This window comes from Ctenopharyngodon idella, chromosome 4 (assembly GCF_019924925.1).
Source record: "Ctenopharyngodon idella isolate HZGC_01 chromosome 4, HZGC01, whole genome shotgun sequence".
In the NCBI taxonomy this organism is placed as follows: domain Eukaryota; kingdom Metazoa; phylum Chordata; class Actinopteri; order Cypriniformes; family Xenocyprididae; genus Ctenopharyngodon; species Ctenopharyngodon idella.
Window position 1 is genome coordinate 26,821,966 of NC_067223.1, and position 15,386 is coordinate 26,837,351.

The 15,386-nt window shown below is 40.5% G+C and overlaps 1 protein-coding gene across 5 annotated transcripts in view; it reads left to right on the forward strand.

Moving 5' to 3' along the window:
- LOC127511082 (tripartite motif-containing protein 16-like) overlaps positions 1–13,830 on the forward strand; it is a 93,305-nt gene extending 79,475 nt beyond the window's left edge. For 3 of the 5 annotated variants that reach the window (XM_051891516.1, XM_051891514.1, XM_051891513.1), the window contains exons 14-15: positions 7,254–7,349; positions 7,436–7,653. In XM_051891516.1, coding sequence (XP_051747476.1) covers positions 7,254–7,348 — 95 coding nt within the window. In that variant the 3' untranslated portion in view covers position 7,349; positions 7,436–7,653. Of the gene's footprint in view, positions 1–1,558; positions 3,169–7,253; positions 7,350–7,435; positions 7,670–11,336; positions 11,497–12,121; positions 12,170–12,405 lie in introns of those variants that run through there. The other 2 variants (XM_051891517.1, XM_051891518.1) reach the window with 2 other exon arrangements.
- Positions 13,831–15,386: the final 1,556 nt, after the last annotated feature.

Sequence of the window (15,386 nt, forward strand, 5' to 3'; positions counted from 1 at the left end):
CTTCGACTCCAAAACCCTCAACGCTGACTGGGACTGCCGACTTGGACCTCTCCTCAGATGGAAGCCCCTCAGGCTCCGGGGTGATGTCATGCTCGGTCGCTCCTCCTGGCGTGGGCTCTGACGTCATGGCGGAGTCGTTCACTCCATCTGTGGTGGGTCTCTGACTGGGAACTGGGCTGAGCATGGTTCTGGATTGGGGCCGTTTGCTCTCCAGACACTTCAACATGGATTCTTTCCAGTTCAAGCCAGTGGTGTCTGGGAGATTGCTGGGGCCATGGAAGTTCACCCAATCCAGAACAAGGTCTTCAGGGCTTCATCTTCCAGCAGGCTGGTGAGGGCGAGGTGAAAAAATGCTGATGAGAAGGATAGATAATCGTGGCTCTCCTGAGCCACATTGATGAATTTTTCCCATTGGGAGGTCCGGTCTTCTGTCAGGCGTTGCTTGCATAGGAAACACACAAAGAAGAAGATGAACATGCAAACAAGTCTTTACTTAATAATCCAACAGGAGAATATACAGGAGCAGGTAACACGCAACGCAACACACAAACGAGACCAGACACAGTGGTGAGGATAGTGACAGCTTATAAAGGGAGTGCTGATGAGTGGTGGTGATGATGATCGTCTTCAGGTGTGGGTGATGATGATCGAGTGCAGGTGAGGAACAGGAGGGATGCTGGGAAATGTAGTGCCGGTGCTGGTGACAGATCTGGTGACTGTGACAAGGCGCTAGTGTGACCACGGAAATTTTTTTTTCTTTTTCCTTCTAAGAGACTAAACTGTTAAGATATCATTCATAAATTTACAAAAGACACTAAAATAAGGAAGACAAGCAGAATGTCTCAGTTTCCTTTTTCTAGATCTTTGGAGTGTGCCACAATGAACCAAAACTCTTAATTAATTCTTAATTGTTAATCTTTTGACCTAATTATTTAAGTGAAATATATTTCGCGTAGCCTATAGGCCTAAATATTCCCTTTTATTTTATATATGTTATGTATAGTTTTATTTTGTTTTCTCCGTTCACAGAAGCGCTGCAGGTGCGTGATGTCACCCCTGATAGCACACGTACATCTCGCAGACGTCTATCTGCTGTGTGTGTTTACATTTGGAAGACGTATTTTTAGAGTGTTTGCTCATCTGCAATACGTCTGTAGGACGTTTCCTGTCAGATGTCTAATAGACGTTTAGAAGATGTCGTTAAGATGTTTATGATTTAGAATGTATGTAAAACTGACATATTTTAGAAGACATTTATCAGATGTTTCCCAGATAGCACACATACATCTGCAAGATGTCTGTTAAAGATCACTTCATCTGGAAAACATCTGCTGTTTACAAACATCTGATAGACATCTTTTAGATGTCAGTTTTGCATACATTCTAAATCATAAACATCTTAAAGATGTCTTCTAAACGTCTATTTGACATCTGACAGGAAACATCCAATAGACGTATTCCAGATGAGCAAACATTCTAAAAAAAATACATCTTCCAGACGTAAACACACACCTCAAATAGACGTCTCCAAGATGTACGTGTGCTATCAGGGTTGTAAACAGCAGATGCTTTCCAGATGAAGTGATCTTTAACAGACATCTTGCAGACGTACGTGTGCTATCTGGGATGTTGTGTGAACTCATGTTCTACACTATCCTGCAATTTCTGTTGGTTTCAAAACACACAACAAGCTGCATATTACTTGCCATTCATTTTCACTTAAATGTAGGCATAATGTTTGACGGTTGGTGACATATATCCTCAGAAAAACTAATGCCAGGGCATTGTCAGTGACTTACCTAACCTATGATGACTTGACAGCTGAGCGCGTCAGCGCGGGCATTTCACTCACATTGAATATGTCAGCATCACATTTGCATAGACTGTACTATTTGAATTCGTTAAACAGAATGATAAAATAACATTGTTAACCAGTTAATGGCCATTTTAAATAAACGTTTCTGTTCAGAACGATAAAATTTGATTTCGTTTCTGGTTATGATCCTGTCAAAATTTATTTGTTTCCGGTTTCGTTGTTTTTGTTATCTAGTGTAAAACAGTGGAAGTGGATGTGTCGAGTGTATGTTGTTACACTAGATTAATGAAATAAATAAAATGTGACCATATATATATTTGTATTTCCTTATTATTGTTTTACCCTTTTTATAAATCATCTGTATAAAATGTTAAGGAAGCACCATTACGCAAGTTACATCGGGTTAAGCGTGAGGGTAAAGCTGATGTAATTTCCGGGCGCCCTCTCTCTTTTGCAGTATGTCATGGCGATGAGAGGCACGGACCAGAGATTCTCCTTGTTAGAAGCATCTAATGGTGTCTGTTATATTTTGATACAGAAACTGAGAGAAGCCAAGAGTAAATCACATGACAACTGCATCATCATATGAGATCTCTTTTATTAAGAAGAAAACACAACGTAGACGGACTGCACCAGATTTGGCTTTACAGATTTGCAGACACGTTTTTCACACGTCGCTCAAACACAGAACCAGGAAACAGGAAACTCTTCAGTTCAGGGAAACTGAAACTGAAGTGTAGTTGAGCTGTTGTTTGTTTGTGTCTCTGTATTCATGCAATAAAATGGCAGAAGCCAGATTTTCTCAGGATGAGTTCATGTGTCCAGTGTGTCTGGATCTCCTGAAGGATCCAGTGACCACTTCCTGTGGACACAGTTACTGTAAGAGCTGTATTACAGGCTGCTGGGATCAGGAGGATCAGATGAGAGTCTACAGCTGCCCTCAGTGCAGACAGACCTTCAGTTCAAGACCTGCTTTAGCTAAAAACACCATGCTGGCTGATGTGGTGGAGAAACTGAAGAAGACTAAACTTCCTGCTGACTGTTACGCTGGAGCTGGAGATGTGCAGTGTGATGTCTGTACTGGAAGAAAACACAAAGCTGTCAAGTCCTGTCTGGTGTGTCTGGAGTCTTACTGTCAAACTCATTTTGACCGCCATGAGGAATTTCACTCACGTAAGCCACATAAAGTGACTGACGCCACTGGAAGACTACAGGAGATGATCTGCCAAACACATGATAAACTCCTTGAGGTTTTCTGCCGCACTGAGCAGAAGTGTATATGTGTGCTGTGTATGGATGAACATAAAAACCACAACACTGTATCAGCTGCAGCACAGAGGACAGAGAAACAGGTATGAAACTAAACACTGATGAAATAATGTTGATGTAGCCGGAGATGATCGTAAAGAAAAACACTCTAAATATAGCTGACTACGCCACCCTTTTAACCAGGGAAATATTAATATTAAGATTATGATTTAACCACCTACAAAGAACACACAGGAACATGGTTTCGAAAGGAGGGCCTGAGACGTGGATAAAAAAAAAAAAAATTAGACTGTAGGACCGGGTTAGTTATAAAAACATGGGGACCACTAGAAATATGAAAAGGAAACCGAGGCTAGTTTAATGAGCATTAGGCTCCTACAGTTGCAAGAAAAAGTATGTGAACCACTTGCAGAATCTGTGAAATGTGAATAATTTAGCAAAATAAAAGAGGTCATACAAAGTGCATGTTATTTTTAATTTAGTACTGTCCTGAGTAAGATATTTTACATAAAAGATGTTTATATATAGTCCACAAGACAAAAATGGTGAAAAATGGTTTGTGAACCATTGGTTCTTAATACTGTGTGTCATTACCTGGATTATCCATGAGTGTTTTTTGTTTTGTGATGGTTGTTCATGAGTCTCTTGTTTGTCCTGAACAGTTAAACTGTGCTCTGTTCTTCAGAAAAATCCTCCAGGTCCTGCAGATTCTTCAGTTTTCAAGCATTTTTTTTGCATATTTGAACCCTTTCCAGCAGTGACTGTATGATTTTGAGATCCATCTTTTTACACTGAGGACATTTGAGGGACACAAACATAACTATTAAAAAAGGTTCAAACATTCACTGATGCTCCAGAAGGAAACACAATGCATTAAGAATTGGGGGGTGAAAACTTTTTGAATTTGAAGATCAAGGTACATTGTACTTAATTTGTCTTCCGGGAAATATGGAAGTAACTTCTGTTGCTTCCGAAGGGCAGTACTAAAAGAAAAAATTATATTTAAACAAAATAAGAAAAATGTTCATCCTGTTAAAAAGTTTTCACCCCCCAACTCTTAATGCATCGTGCTTCCTTCTGAAGCATCAGTGAATGTTTGAACCTTTTTTAATAGTTGTGTTTGAGTCCCTCAGTTGTACTCAGTTGTTCCTTTTTAGAAAGAAATAGTATCTGTGAGGATTTCTAGTCAGGATTAAGACCGTACCATAGTACTGAGACTCCTCTCATTAGAGTTACTAATGATTTGCTCTTATCATCAGATCGTGGTTGTATCTCTCTATTAGTGTTACTGGATCTTAGTGCTGCATTTGACACTATTCTTTTAAATAGACTCGAAAATTATGTTGGCATTAGTGGAATTGCATTGTCATGGTTCAAATCATACTTATCTGACCGTTATCAGTTTGTAGTAGTAAACGAAGAGATGTCATATCGATCACAAGTTCAATATGGAGTACCGCAAGGCTCGGTACTAGGACCGTTGCTGTTCACTCTGTACATGTACATGAAGCATGGCGTTAGGTTTCACTGTTACGCTGATGATACTCAGCTCTATATTTCTTCGCGCCCTGACGAAACTTACCAATTCACAAAATTAACAGAATGCATAGCTGATATGAAAAATTGGATGACCAGTAATTTCCTACTACTAAATTCAGAAAAAACAGAGATTATAATTTTTGGACCAAAAACTTCTTCACGTAATAACCTAAAATACTGTCTAACACTTGATGGCTGCTCTGTTAAGTCTTCGTCATCAGCTAGGAACCTGGGTGTGCTTTTTGATACCAATCTTTCATTTGAAGGCCATGTTACTAGCATCTGTAAAACCGCATTCTTCCATCTTAAAAATATTTCTAAACTACGACATATGCTCTCAATGAAAAATGCAGAACAGTTAGTTCATGCGTTCATGACCTCAAGGCTAGATTACTGTAACGCTCTACTGGGTGGTTGTTCTGCTCGCCTGATAAATAAACTACAGCTCGTACAAAATGCAGCAGCTAGAGTTCTTACTAGAACTAGGAAGTATGACCATATTAGCCCAGTTCTGTCAACACTGCATTGGCTTCCTGTTAAACATCGTATAGATTTTAAAATCTTGCTAATTACTTACAAAGCACTAAATGGTTTAGCTCCCCAGTACCTGAGCGAGCTCCTAATTCATTATAGTCCTGTCAGTTTAAATCTAGACTAAAAACGCATTTCTTTAACCTGGCATACACATAACACATTACCAATTTATATTTTCAAATCTGTTAAAGGATTATTAGGCTGCATAAATTAGGTCAGCCGGAACCGGGAACACTTCCTATAACGCCTGATGTACTCGTTACATCAGAAGAAGAATGGCATCTACGCTAATATTAGTCTTTCTGGTTATCCCGAGGTTCACCGTAGTCAACTGGATCCGGGCCGTATCCAGGTGAGACCAAGGACCTGCACCTTGACACGACCACAACGCAGCCCTGACGTATCAGCAGAGATTGAGTCAACTAGATCATCCACTGTGAGGGCCTCATCGACACGACAGCCACGACACAGTTCCTCAACAACTGTCCATACCGCCGTGATGAATACGATCCTCAATTGGATGGAACTGGAATAAATACTGTGAATGTTGCGATCCTGTCGGACTTATGATAGCTACCTGAATCGTAACAAAGCACTGTTGGCCAGAGGAGAACTGGCCCCCCGACTAAGCCTGGTTTCTCCCAAGGTTTTTTTCTCCATTTAAACACTATTTGCCACTTGTCTGCCACCTGATGTCACCTGATGGAGTTTGGGTTCCTTGCCGCTGTCGCCTTTGGCTTGCTTAGTTGGGGACACTTGACATTTGATATTCAACAGTGCTTTGATCTGCCTGCATTGACAATATTCTTTTAAGAGCTGCTGTGCAGCCAAATAATGTACCAGTTATCAATGTAAAGCTGCTTTGACACAATCTACATTGTAAAAAGCGCTATATAAATAAAGGTGACTTGACTTGACTTGACTCAGTGTGAAAAGATGGATGCAAACACAAAAGGACACCAACACCACTCAGGCCAGTGTTGCCAAGTCCGTGGTTTTCCTGTGGAATTGAGCTACTTTTACACTGTTGCCGCGGGTTGTTTTTCATGTCCATGGGTTGAAGCGACCCCAAATAACATGATATTTAGCCCCGGAATGCGAATTTTACCAGGCGAACCCCTCCAAAAATGCGGATTTGCCCAAAATGGTTTTACTTCCCCACTAAAGTATCTAATTGGACAACACATGCATTCAGGGCATATTAAAATACTTAAAGAAAAATCCCACTACAGTCGACACTATTTATATGGGCACCCATGTGATCAGGTAACATCATTCACACTGCAGACGTCAGCAGAAGTGAGCAGTAGCTGTAAGTGGACTTTCACTGATGAATGTATTTGTGCTCAACCTTGAACTTAACAGAAACTATGGTGAAATGCACTGTAAACATATTGATCAACACAAACTTTTGTAAAACAGGCTTTGATTAAGCAACATAAAATAATGGAAAATATTCACCCATTGTTTAGGAAATATATCTCTGTCAGGAATAACATAAGTTAAATGCAGTGACAGACATGCAAACACTTTCTGTTCAGTAAATCGGATATGTATTGTGTAACGATATGCATTGTAAAAAGCGCTAAACAAATGTGAATTGAAGTGAATAAATCTGACTTGGTCCATATGAACTCAGTCATTTATAGCTTCTCTTCAAGCTTTGGCTTCTGTTCTTTGTAGACTGATCCATTTTTCATGAAAATGTGTTATGTGTCTTTATGTAAATTAATATGACTGATTCCCAATCAACATTTTATAATTGATGGCCTTTATTAACAGAAACACTCAATGTAGTGATCAGTAATCAGTTTTGTCCAATAGAGCCGCAGCTCTGTTATGCAGCAGAAAAACTGTCAGTGTGAAGCTTTACATGTTTGTCAGTTTCACTTTTATGACACTTATGCTTGCAGTGTGAAAAAGACCTTATGCTTAATGTAAATTCATATACGATGGTGTTACTGATCTATCATCCCTTCAGGAGTTTGAACCTACAGCCATTGGTTAAGTCTGCTGTTATTGGATTCAACTTTTCACATGATGATTTAGTGATAGTAGTATAATGTGACATCTCTGTTATTGGTTTGTGCTGCAGAAGCAGCTGAAGGAGACGCAGAGGTCGTTCCAGCAGAGGATCCAGCAGATAGAGAAAGATCTTCAGCAGCTGAGAGAGGCTGTGGAGTCTCATAAGGTGAGTCTGGAGAAGAAGAGAAGTTTGAGAAGTCTCAGTCAGGACTCACTGAAGCCACTGTGTGATTGTGATGTGTGTCCTAACAGCGCTCTACACAGACAGCAGTGGAGGACACTGAGAGGATCTTCACTGAGCTCATCCGCTCCATTGAGAGAAGCCGCTCTGAGGCCACACAGCGGATCAGAGATCAGGAAAAGACTGCAGTGAGTCGAGCTGAAGGACGTCTGGAGCGACTGGAGCAGGAGATCAATGATCTGAGGAGGAGAAACGCTGAGCTGGAGCAGCTTTCACACACACAGGATCACATCCATTTCCTGCAGGTAACAGAGATCTAGAAGAACAGGATCATAGTGGACTTGAGCAAGAGACTCACAGAGAAACATTTTATGAGAGCAGAATGAGCCGCTGACTGAAGTGTTGTCTGGAATTCTGTGTGTTGTGTGATATAATTATAAGATAGATTCTCATCTGATCATCTTGTTTTAAAAAAAGATGACACTTATAAATGCATTTCAGCTCTAGAAATCTCTTAGGAAACAATTTTCTGAGTTCTTTCTTCGGGGAGCTATATTAAGCTGCCAAAATACACCAGTGCCAAGAATAGTTAAAAAGTTCCCTAACATTTAAACTTTTTTAACCAGATTTTTCCATCTGGTTTCTTACATCAAGATGAATTCAATGAATTTGATGGTACCAATTCTGAGTAAAGTTCACCAAAGTTGCTTCAGGGGAAACCTGAAATGGATTTCCATTTTTATAATTGTTTGACTGTTTTCTTGAGGATCGCACCGATGAGTATCTCACTCTAGATCACATGCACTACCCAGATGACTCCCTGTGTGCCTTACAGTCATGTGAAAAAGAAAGTACACTCTTTGAATTCTATGATTTTACGTATCTGTAAGGTCCGGAAAGAGCAGGCTGAGGCATGGATCGAAGAGCAGGAGTTTTAATAAAAAAAATAAGTAAACAAACAATAAGCAACATAGAGAACTAAGAGCAAAAGAAAACAGAGAACAAGGACCATCACATTTCAACAACTGACCAACAAACATGGCACTAGGACAGGAAGTCCACTCTTCTTTACAGCATTGCTTCAGTTCATTGAGGTTTGCAGGCATCAGTTTATGCACAGCTCTCTGAAGATCCCGCCACGGCATTTCAGTCAGGTTGAGGTCTGGCGTCTGACTGTCAGTCAGTCATTCTGTTGTAGATTTGTTGGTGCCTTGGGATCATTGTCCTGTTGCATGACCCAATTTCAGCCAAGCCTTAGCTGTCAGAGAGATGGCCTCACATTTGACTCTATAATACTTAGGTATACAGAGGAGTTCATGGTCGACTCAGTGACTGCAAGGTGCCCAGGTCCTGTGGCTGCAAAACAAGCCCAAATCATCACCACCGTGCTTGACAGTTAGTATGAGGTGTTTGTGCTGATATGATGTTTGGTTTTTGCCAAACGTGGCACTGTGCATTATGGCCAAACATCTCCACTTTGGTCTCGTCTGTCCAAAGGACATTGTTCCAGAAGTCTTGTGGTTTATTCAGATGCAACTTTGCAAACCTAAGCCATGCTGCTATTTTCTTTTTATAGAGAAGAGGCTTTCTCCTGGCAACCCTTCCAAAAAAGCCATACTTGTCCAGTCTTTTTCTAATTGTACTGTCATGAACTTTAACATTTAATGTGTTAACTGAGGCCTGTGGAGTCTGAGGTAGTTCTTGGGTGTTTTGCGATTTCTCTGAGTATTGCGCGGTCTAACTTGCGGTCTGTTTAGAAAAGGCCTTTTAACGCTTCCTAGATTGATGGCAGCAACAATTGCTTCTCTGAGATAATTGCTGATGTCTTTCCTTCTTTGGCATTGTGTTAACAGACACCTGAATAATTCTGACCAGCAAACTGCCAAAACTTCTACCTTTATAGAGGTGCTCACACTTGCTGATGATTTGATTAGCAGTGCCTTACTGCTACTTACCCTCTTAATTACTATGGAAGTAGACCATATGACCATATATCATACCAGCATCAAAGAGCAGATGAAGGCGTGCGTGCCTGAGGATGGCCCTCAAGGGACATTCTGCAAATATTTGGAGTCAGTACTCTCCAGCTGTGGTTCTCCCTTCACAGTGGGTGAAGAGGAGGAGGATCCCAAATTCGGAGATCCTGGAGCTAGCACTCATTGACCTACACATTATGGAATGGACTACCCATGCTTCCACCCTCGAGGTCTCTCCTTCTTCACCGGTCCCACCAGGCCTAATGGACACTCTGGGTCTGAATAGTTCCCAGGCCCTCCTTCATCTGCTGGTCCCACCCAGCCTCCTTCCTTCTTTTGTCTCTGCTGGTTCCATCCAAGCTCCTGCATTTCAACCATGAAGAGCATCCAAATCCTTGTTGTCCTTGTAGGTTCCATCCAGTGCCTCGGCTCCTCCCATTCCGCTGGCTCAACCTACCTTCCCGGCTCTGCCTCAAGCTTCCTAGTCTTCAGCTCGGCCTAGGTGTTCAAATTCCCCGGCTCCACCCGGGCCTCACCTTGGCGTGTTGACCCATCAGCTCCAACATGGCTCCACACTCCATCTGCTTCACCGTAGTTTGTCATCCCTCAGATGCCACCAGGCTCCCTCATCCCTCCAGCTCTGCCTTGGTCAGGCATTACCCTGGTTTCACCACAGACTTCCAGACCTCCGGCTGGGCCTCTGCCCTCCATCCCTTTGGCTCCACAGGGCTCCTGCTTCCCTCCAGTTCCTCCTTTGTCCTTGCTCCCACCGGATCTGCCTTGGTCTTCCAAGCCCCGGGTTCCACCTCAGTCCTGCAGGCCTGTGGCTCTGCCTTGGCTCTCCAGATCAGTGGCGTTGGCCTGGTTCTTCGTACTTCAGCTCCATCTAGATCTGCACCTCTCCCAGCTCCGCCTCGGTCATTCGGTCCCCTGGTTACGCCTGGACCCAATGCTGAGGCTCCACACTGTCACCTCCCTCCGTCGGCTTACTCCAATGGCTCCTACATGGTCAGCTCCTCCACCACCAGTGCCACTGTGGACTCTTCGTCCCTCCATGGACTTTTTTTGCCCGAGGGTCCTCCCAACGCTTTGGTATCTGTTTTGTTTATGGCGCCGTCGGGTGGCTAGGAGCTGAGAGAGCATGGACCAGAGATTCAGTCAATGGGTCGACAGACTGAGGTGGTGTCATGGGCTCGGAGGTTCAGAGGTGGAGCCGGGGGAATCCGGAAACAAAAACTACTTTGGTTTCTGTCCCTGTGTTTAGTTCATTTGTCATATGCTGCAATTTGATCCACATCTCCTCTCCTTTTTTGAACACACTGTGACAGCTTGCCCTTTAATGCTATCATTTCAATTTATGTGATAAAATACAGCTAAGATAGTGTTTGATGCATTTGATTAGGATAATGGGTAACATTTTATAGTAATGTTCAATTGTAAGCCATTTATAAGCTATTAGGTAATGATGAACTAATCATTTACAAAACATGACTATACATTCATTCATGAATTAATATGTTATATACTAACATTTTATAAATGTTTATAAACTTGCACTTTGAAACCTATTTCAAACTTTGCTTTCTCAGACCACCAAAATGCCATTGTTGTGTAAATGAATAAATCAAAACTTACTTAAGCTGGACAATGACTTTCTACTTAGAGCCGCTGTACAGTTAAAACAATCTTTGTTCCATTAATTTCCTATTATTACTGTAAGCTGCTTTGAAACAACCTGTATTGTAAAAAGCACTATATAAATGAAGGTGACTTCACTTGACTTGACTTATGATTATTGTGTGAGATATATGTTGGTATATTACTGACCTCTAGATTTTATTTCCACATGTGAATGGAACACTTTCATGGTTTCTGGACAAATGTTTTTTTTTTTTTTTTTTAGATGTGGTCGTAACCAACCCAACATTTACATATTTTGCTGTTGCTTGTTGTCTGAAGTGTGGAAGTGATGAGCTTTGATTTCTGTTTTCTGTAGAGTTTCCAGTCTCTCTCAGCTCCTCCTGAATCTACAGACGTAAATGGCAATTCCTTCAGTTCTCTCTCCTCTTTTGATGGCGTGAGAGAAACTGTCCTTCAGCTGAGAGTCAAACTGGAGGATTTCTGCAAAGAGGAGCTCAAGAAGATCTCTGACAGAGGTAAAGTCCAGGGGCCTCATGTATAAAACTTAGCGTACATTTCATCCTAAAGGTGTGTGCCATTCGATCATCATTGATCATTAATCACACCAAAGTATTTTCTCAGAACATGAGTTCTGCTATTTAGAACAGAATTCAAAGAGGAATTATCATGCGCCAAGCAATCCTCGCTGTAGGAAAAGTGTTGAAAAGCAGTGCTTCCACTACAAATATTTCCATTTAAATTAATATAAAAAATGTTGTAACTTCTGGATAATGATTTCATGTAATTTCAGTGCTTAACTATCATTAATGAGAGTGGCATATTTAATCTAAATGTGGAAATGGAGAGTTTAAAATAATTCTGTTTAATTCATTACTAGAGTGTCCATATGGTGCGCACATATTTACACTGTTTATTTTTTATAAATCCTGATATGTGCATGGAAAATTGCATATGCACATTTCTATGCCCATTTTGTGTATACACAACGTTTATGCATCAGGAGATTAATCTGCTCTCAGAAATGATCCTCCATCATCTCATATCATGTAGATCTTCATATTAGAAATGTTTTAGGATCAAACGCAGGGATAATTTTCTCTTGGCATGATAATCACACTCTTCATGTCTGTTGATTTTCAGTCACTTTCACCAACATTGTTCCCAGGACCAGGAATGACTTTCTACAATGTAAGTCACTAAGAAAACAAACAGAAAAACTCACTCAGTGTGTTCATGTTCTTCCTGTAGAAGGAGAAAGAAAACATGACAGAAGAGTTTTATCGTTGATCATGTAAATGATGATTTGTACAGGATATCTGGTAAACTGTTCTGAGACACTGCTGATATATTGAACATGAAGAGTTCAGCTACATTAAAAGATCAGATTCATAATTACTGATTCTGATGTATTTTATCTCCATCAGATTCCCATCGGCTCACTCTGGATCTGAACACAGTGAATAAACGCCTCCATCTGTCTGAGGGGAACACAGTGATTACTAACACTCTTACAGAGCAGTCGTATCCTGATCATCCAGACAGATTTGATGTGTTTAATGCTCAGGTGTTGTGTAGAGAGAGTGTGTGTGGACACTGTTACTGGGAGATTGAGTGGAGCAGGAGTGTGTTTGGTGCTGTGTATATATCAGTGTCATATAAGAGCATCAGCAGGAAGGGAGGGGGTGACGAGTGTGTGTTTGGATATAATGATCAGTCCTGGAGTTTGTTCTGCACTCCATCCAGATACTCATTCATACACAATAACATACAGACAGAACTCCATGTAAAGCCCATCATCAGCAGTAGAATAGGAGTGTATGTGGATCACAGTGCAGGAACTCTGTCCTTCTACAGCGTCTCTGACACAATGAACCTCATCCACACAGTCCAGACCACATTCACTCAACCGCTCTATCCTGGGTTTAGGCTTTATTATGGATCAGTGAAACTGTGTTGATAAATCAGAATAGACTGTAGAGAGATTTTACCCATAATGCTTTGAGCTGGCTTGAGTAGATAATCCAAGATAAGAAGCTTGACGCAGAAAGACGATGAACACTTATATTTAATAAACACCAGGGATAAACACCAGCATGAAACGTTAACACAAGACAATGAACATAAGGTATATTGTCTGAGCTGGTAATTAGGCCAAAAGAAATGGGAAAGGCCTTTGGGGCGGACTAGTTCCCTTTAGAGGGAACTCGCGCTGCGCCGTATGACAACACTTTGGGGAATGGCTTCAGCATGACTTTTGTCTGACGCACATGTGCAGCTAGTCCAGTCCTGATTGGTGCTGTGTCACCTCGTGACGTGTGACGATGCTATTGCTCTTTAGCAAGCGCTCTGTGTCAAACTGTACTGCCCTATTTGGTGTTATTTGTGTAGCACTCTATACGTCCCTGTATCTAGAGTGCCCTGGGTTCGTTTACTGATTTATTGATTTTCTTTATGAAATTAAACAATACAGTAAACTCATAGAATGTCAACTTAGAAGAATAAATAAATAAAGACTCAATTTTTCAAATAATCATTTGTTTCCCTTTTACTTGAATTTTCACTAAATTGGTGAAAATGTATTCAAAACAATGTATAAATCACAGTATATAACTTTACAGGATTCATTTATATATCATTTGTGTATGTTTCACACTATTACATCACTTTACATGTCTTTTCTGTCAGTTATTAAACTTCACTGGGCCCAGACTCTTGCAAATGTATGAAACTCAAAATAGTCCTAAACTAAATAAATAAAATACGTCACCTTTATTTAAAAAAAATTTGGGATTTTCCTTAGTTGTCAGTTATAATCATCAAAATTAAAAGAAATAAACATTTGAAATATATCAGTCTGTGTGTAATGAATGATTATAATATACAAGTTTCACTTTTTGAATGGAATTAGTGAAATAAATCAACTTTTTGATGATATTCTAATTATATGACCAGCACCTGTATATATCTGTTCTACATTAAAACCCATTTAATCCCACTGGTCACAATAGTGACTGTAAATAATATTTTCATTGATAAATCTCTAAAAATGTTTCTGACTGGTGTTTTAGTGCATTTCCTGCAAATATGGAAAAAATAAAGAGTCTCAATTAAATATGTGGTGTCACATGGTTAGTGCAAATTGTCACATGACCAGAGCAGTTTCCTTCTTGATTGCACCATGAGATGATGACTTGAACCCATAGTGTACTACAAGTGGTAACTCAATACATTTTTTTAATACAGAGATAGTAAAAGCACATTATAGCTCATATTCACGGTGTCTCAAAATAGCACAGTTGAGTACACTTAGATGTTCTTAAAATTATTCTTAAGAAGTAGTTACTAAAGAAGAATTTTTAGAATATTAAGTACAAAATTAGTGCACGAAAATAGAGCACTTAAAGTACATTATGGAAGTGTAATTTTTTTCACCTGGGTGCGCTGGATGGAGCTGATAAGAGCTTGTGTTTATTGTCGATGAGACTAGCACACCAGTTCAGAATGCAGAGAGAAATCGGCGCACTGATGCTGGTTAACTGATGCTGAACAACTGTTGAACATAGGGGCTGCTGGTGTACTGATGGTGCAGTGGGCAGTGTTTGGTGTCCTGTTGGAGGCATAGGACACGCATGTGAAATGGACTGCTGAGGCTGCAGATGAACCTGTGTCAGGATGTGTTGAGGAACTGACACTGAAGAGGTAGGCATCACTGGGCCTCCTGGAGGTGGGTTGAGATAGGACTGTGGTGGCCCTTTTGTTTTATCCTGGCACACTGCACTTGTGGAAGTACCCGTGAACTGAAAGAACATATTGTTTGTAGCCTGCCGTTGAGCTTGCAAAGCTTGAAACCTATGTTCTTCGGCTTCTTGGCTTGCTTTCATACATTTTTCAAAAGCTTTGATTTCCTGTTGTTGCAGATTATGCTCAGGTTCTTGATACTCCTTCAGCAGTTCCCTCTGATGATGTAAAAAGGTCTGCATTCATGCCAGGCTAACCTTTATTGAGGTTAAATTTATATAGCCTATAAATGCTACATATTACAGTAAAAGGTTGTCATAAATTTGTAGATCCCATTCAGTCAGTCACGTTCGACGCCTGGGAGCCCAATCACGTCAGTATCAACGTAACGTCTCTGTTCCCTCCTTCAGGGAATGGGGGTTACAGTAGTAACCTGGACATTTTCATAACACTGAATATTCCACTAATTCACACTTTTCTAATATGTAGCCTAAAAGGGCATTTTTTAAGCAATTATATAGCTATATAGTTGTGTTGTAAGTTAATAAATTGAGTCATTTTTATAGAATTTTAAGTTGTATTTGAGTAGGAGTCTGTGATTTAAATTCTACGGTTGTTATGTAGCCATATTTTACAACACTTGGACATGATGTTGTAAATTGTAGAT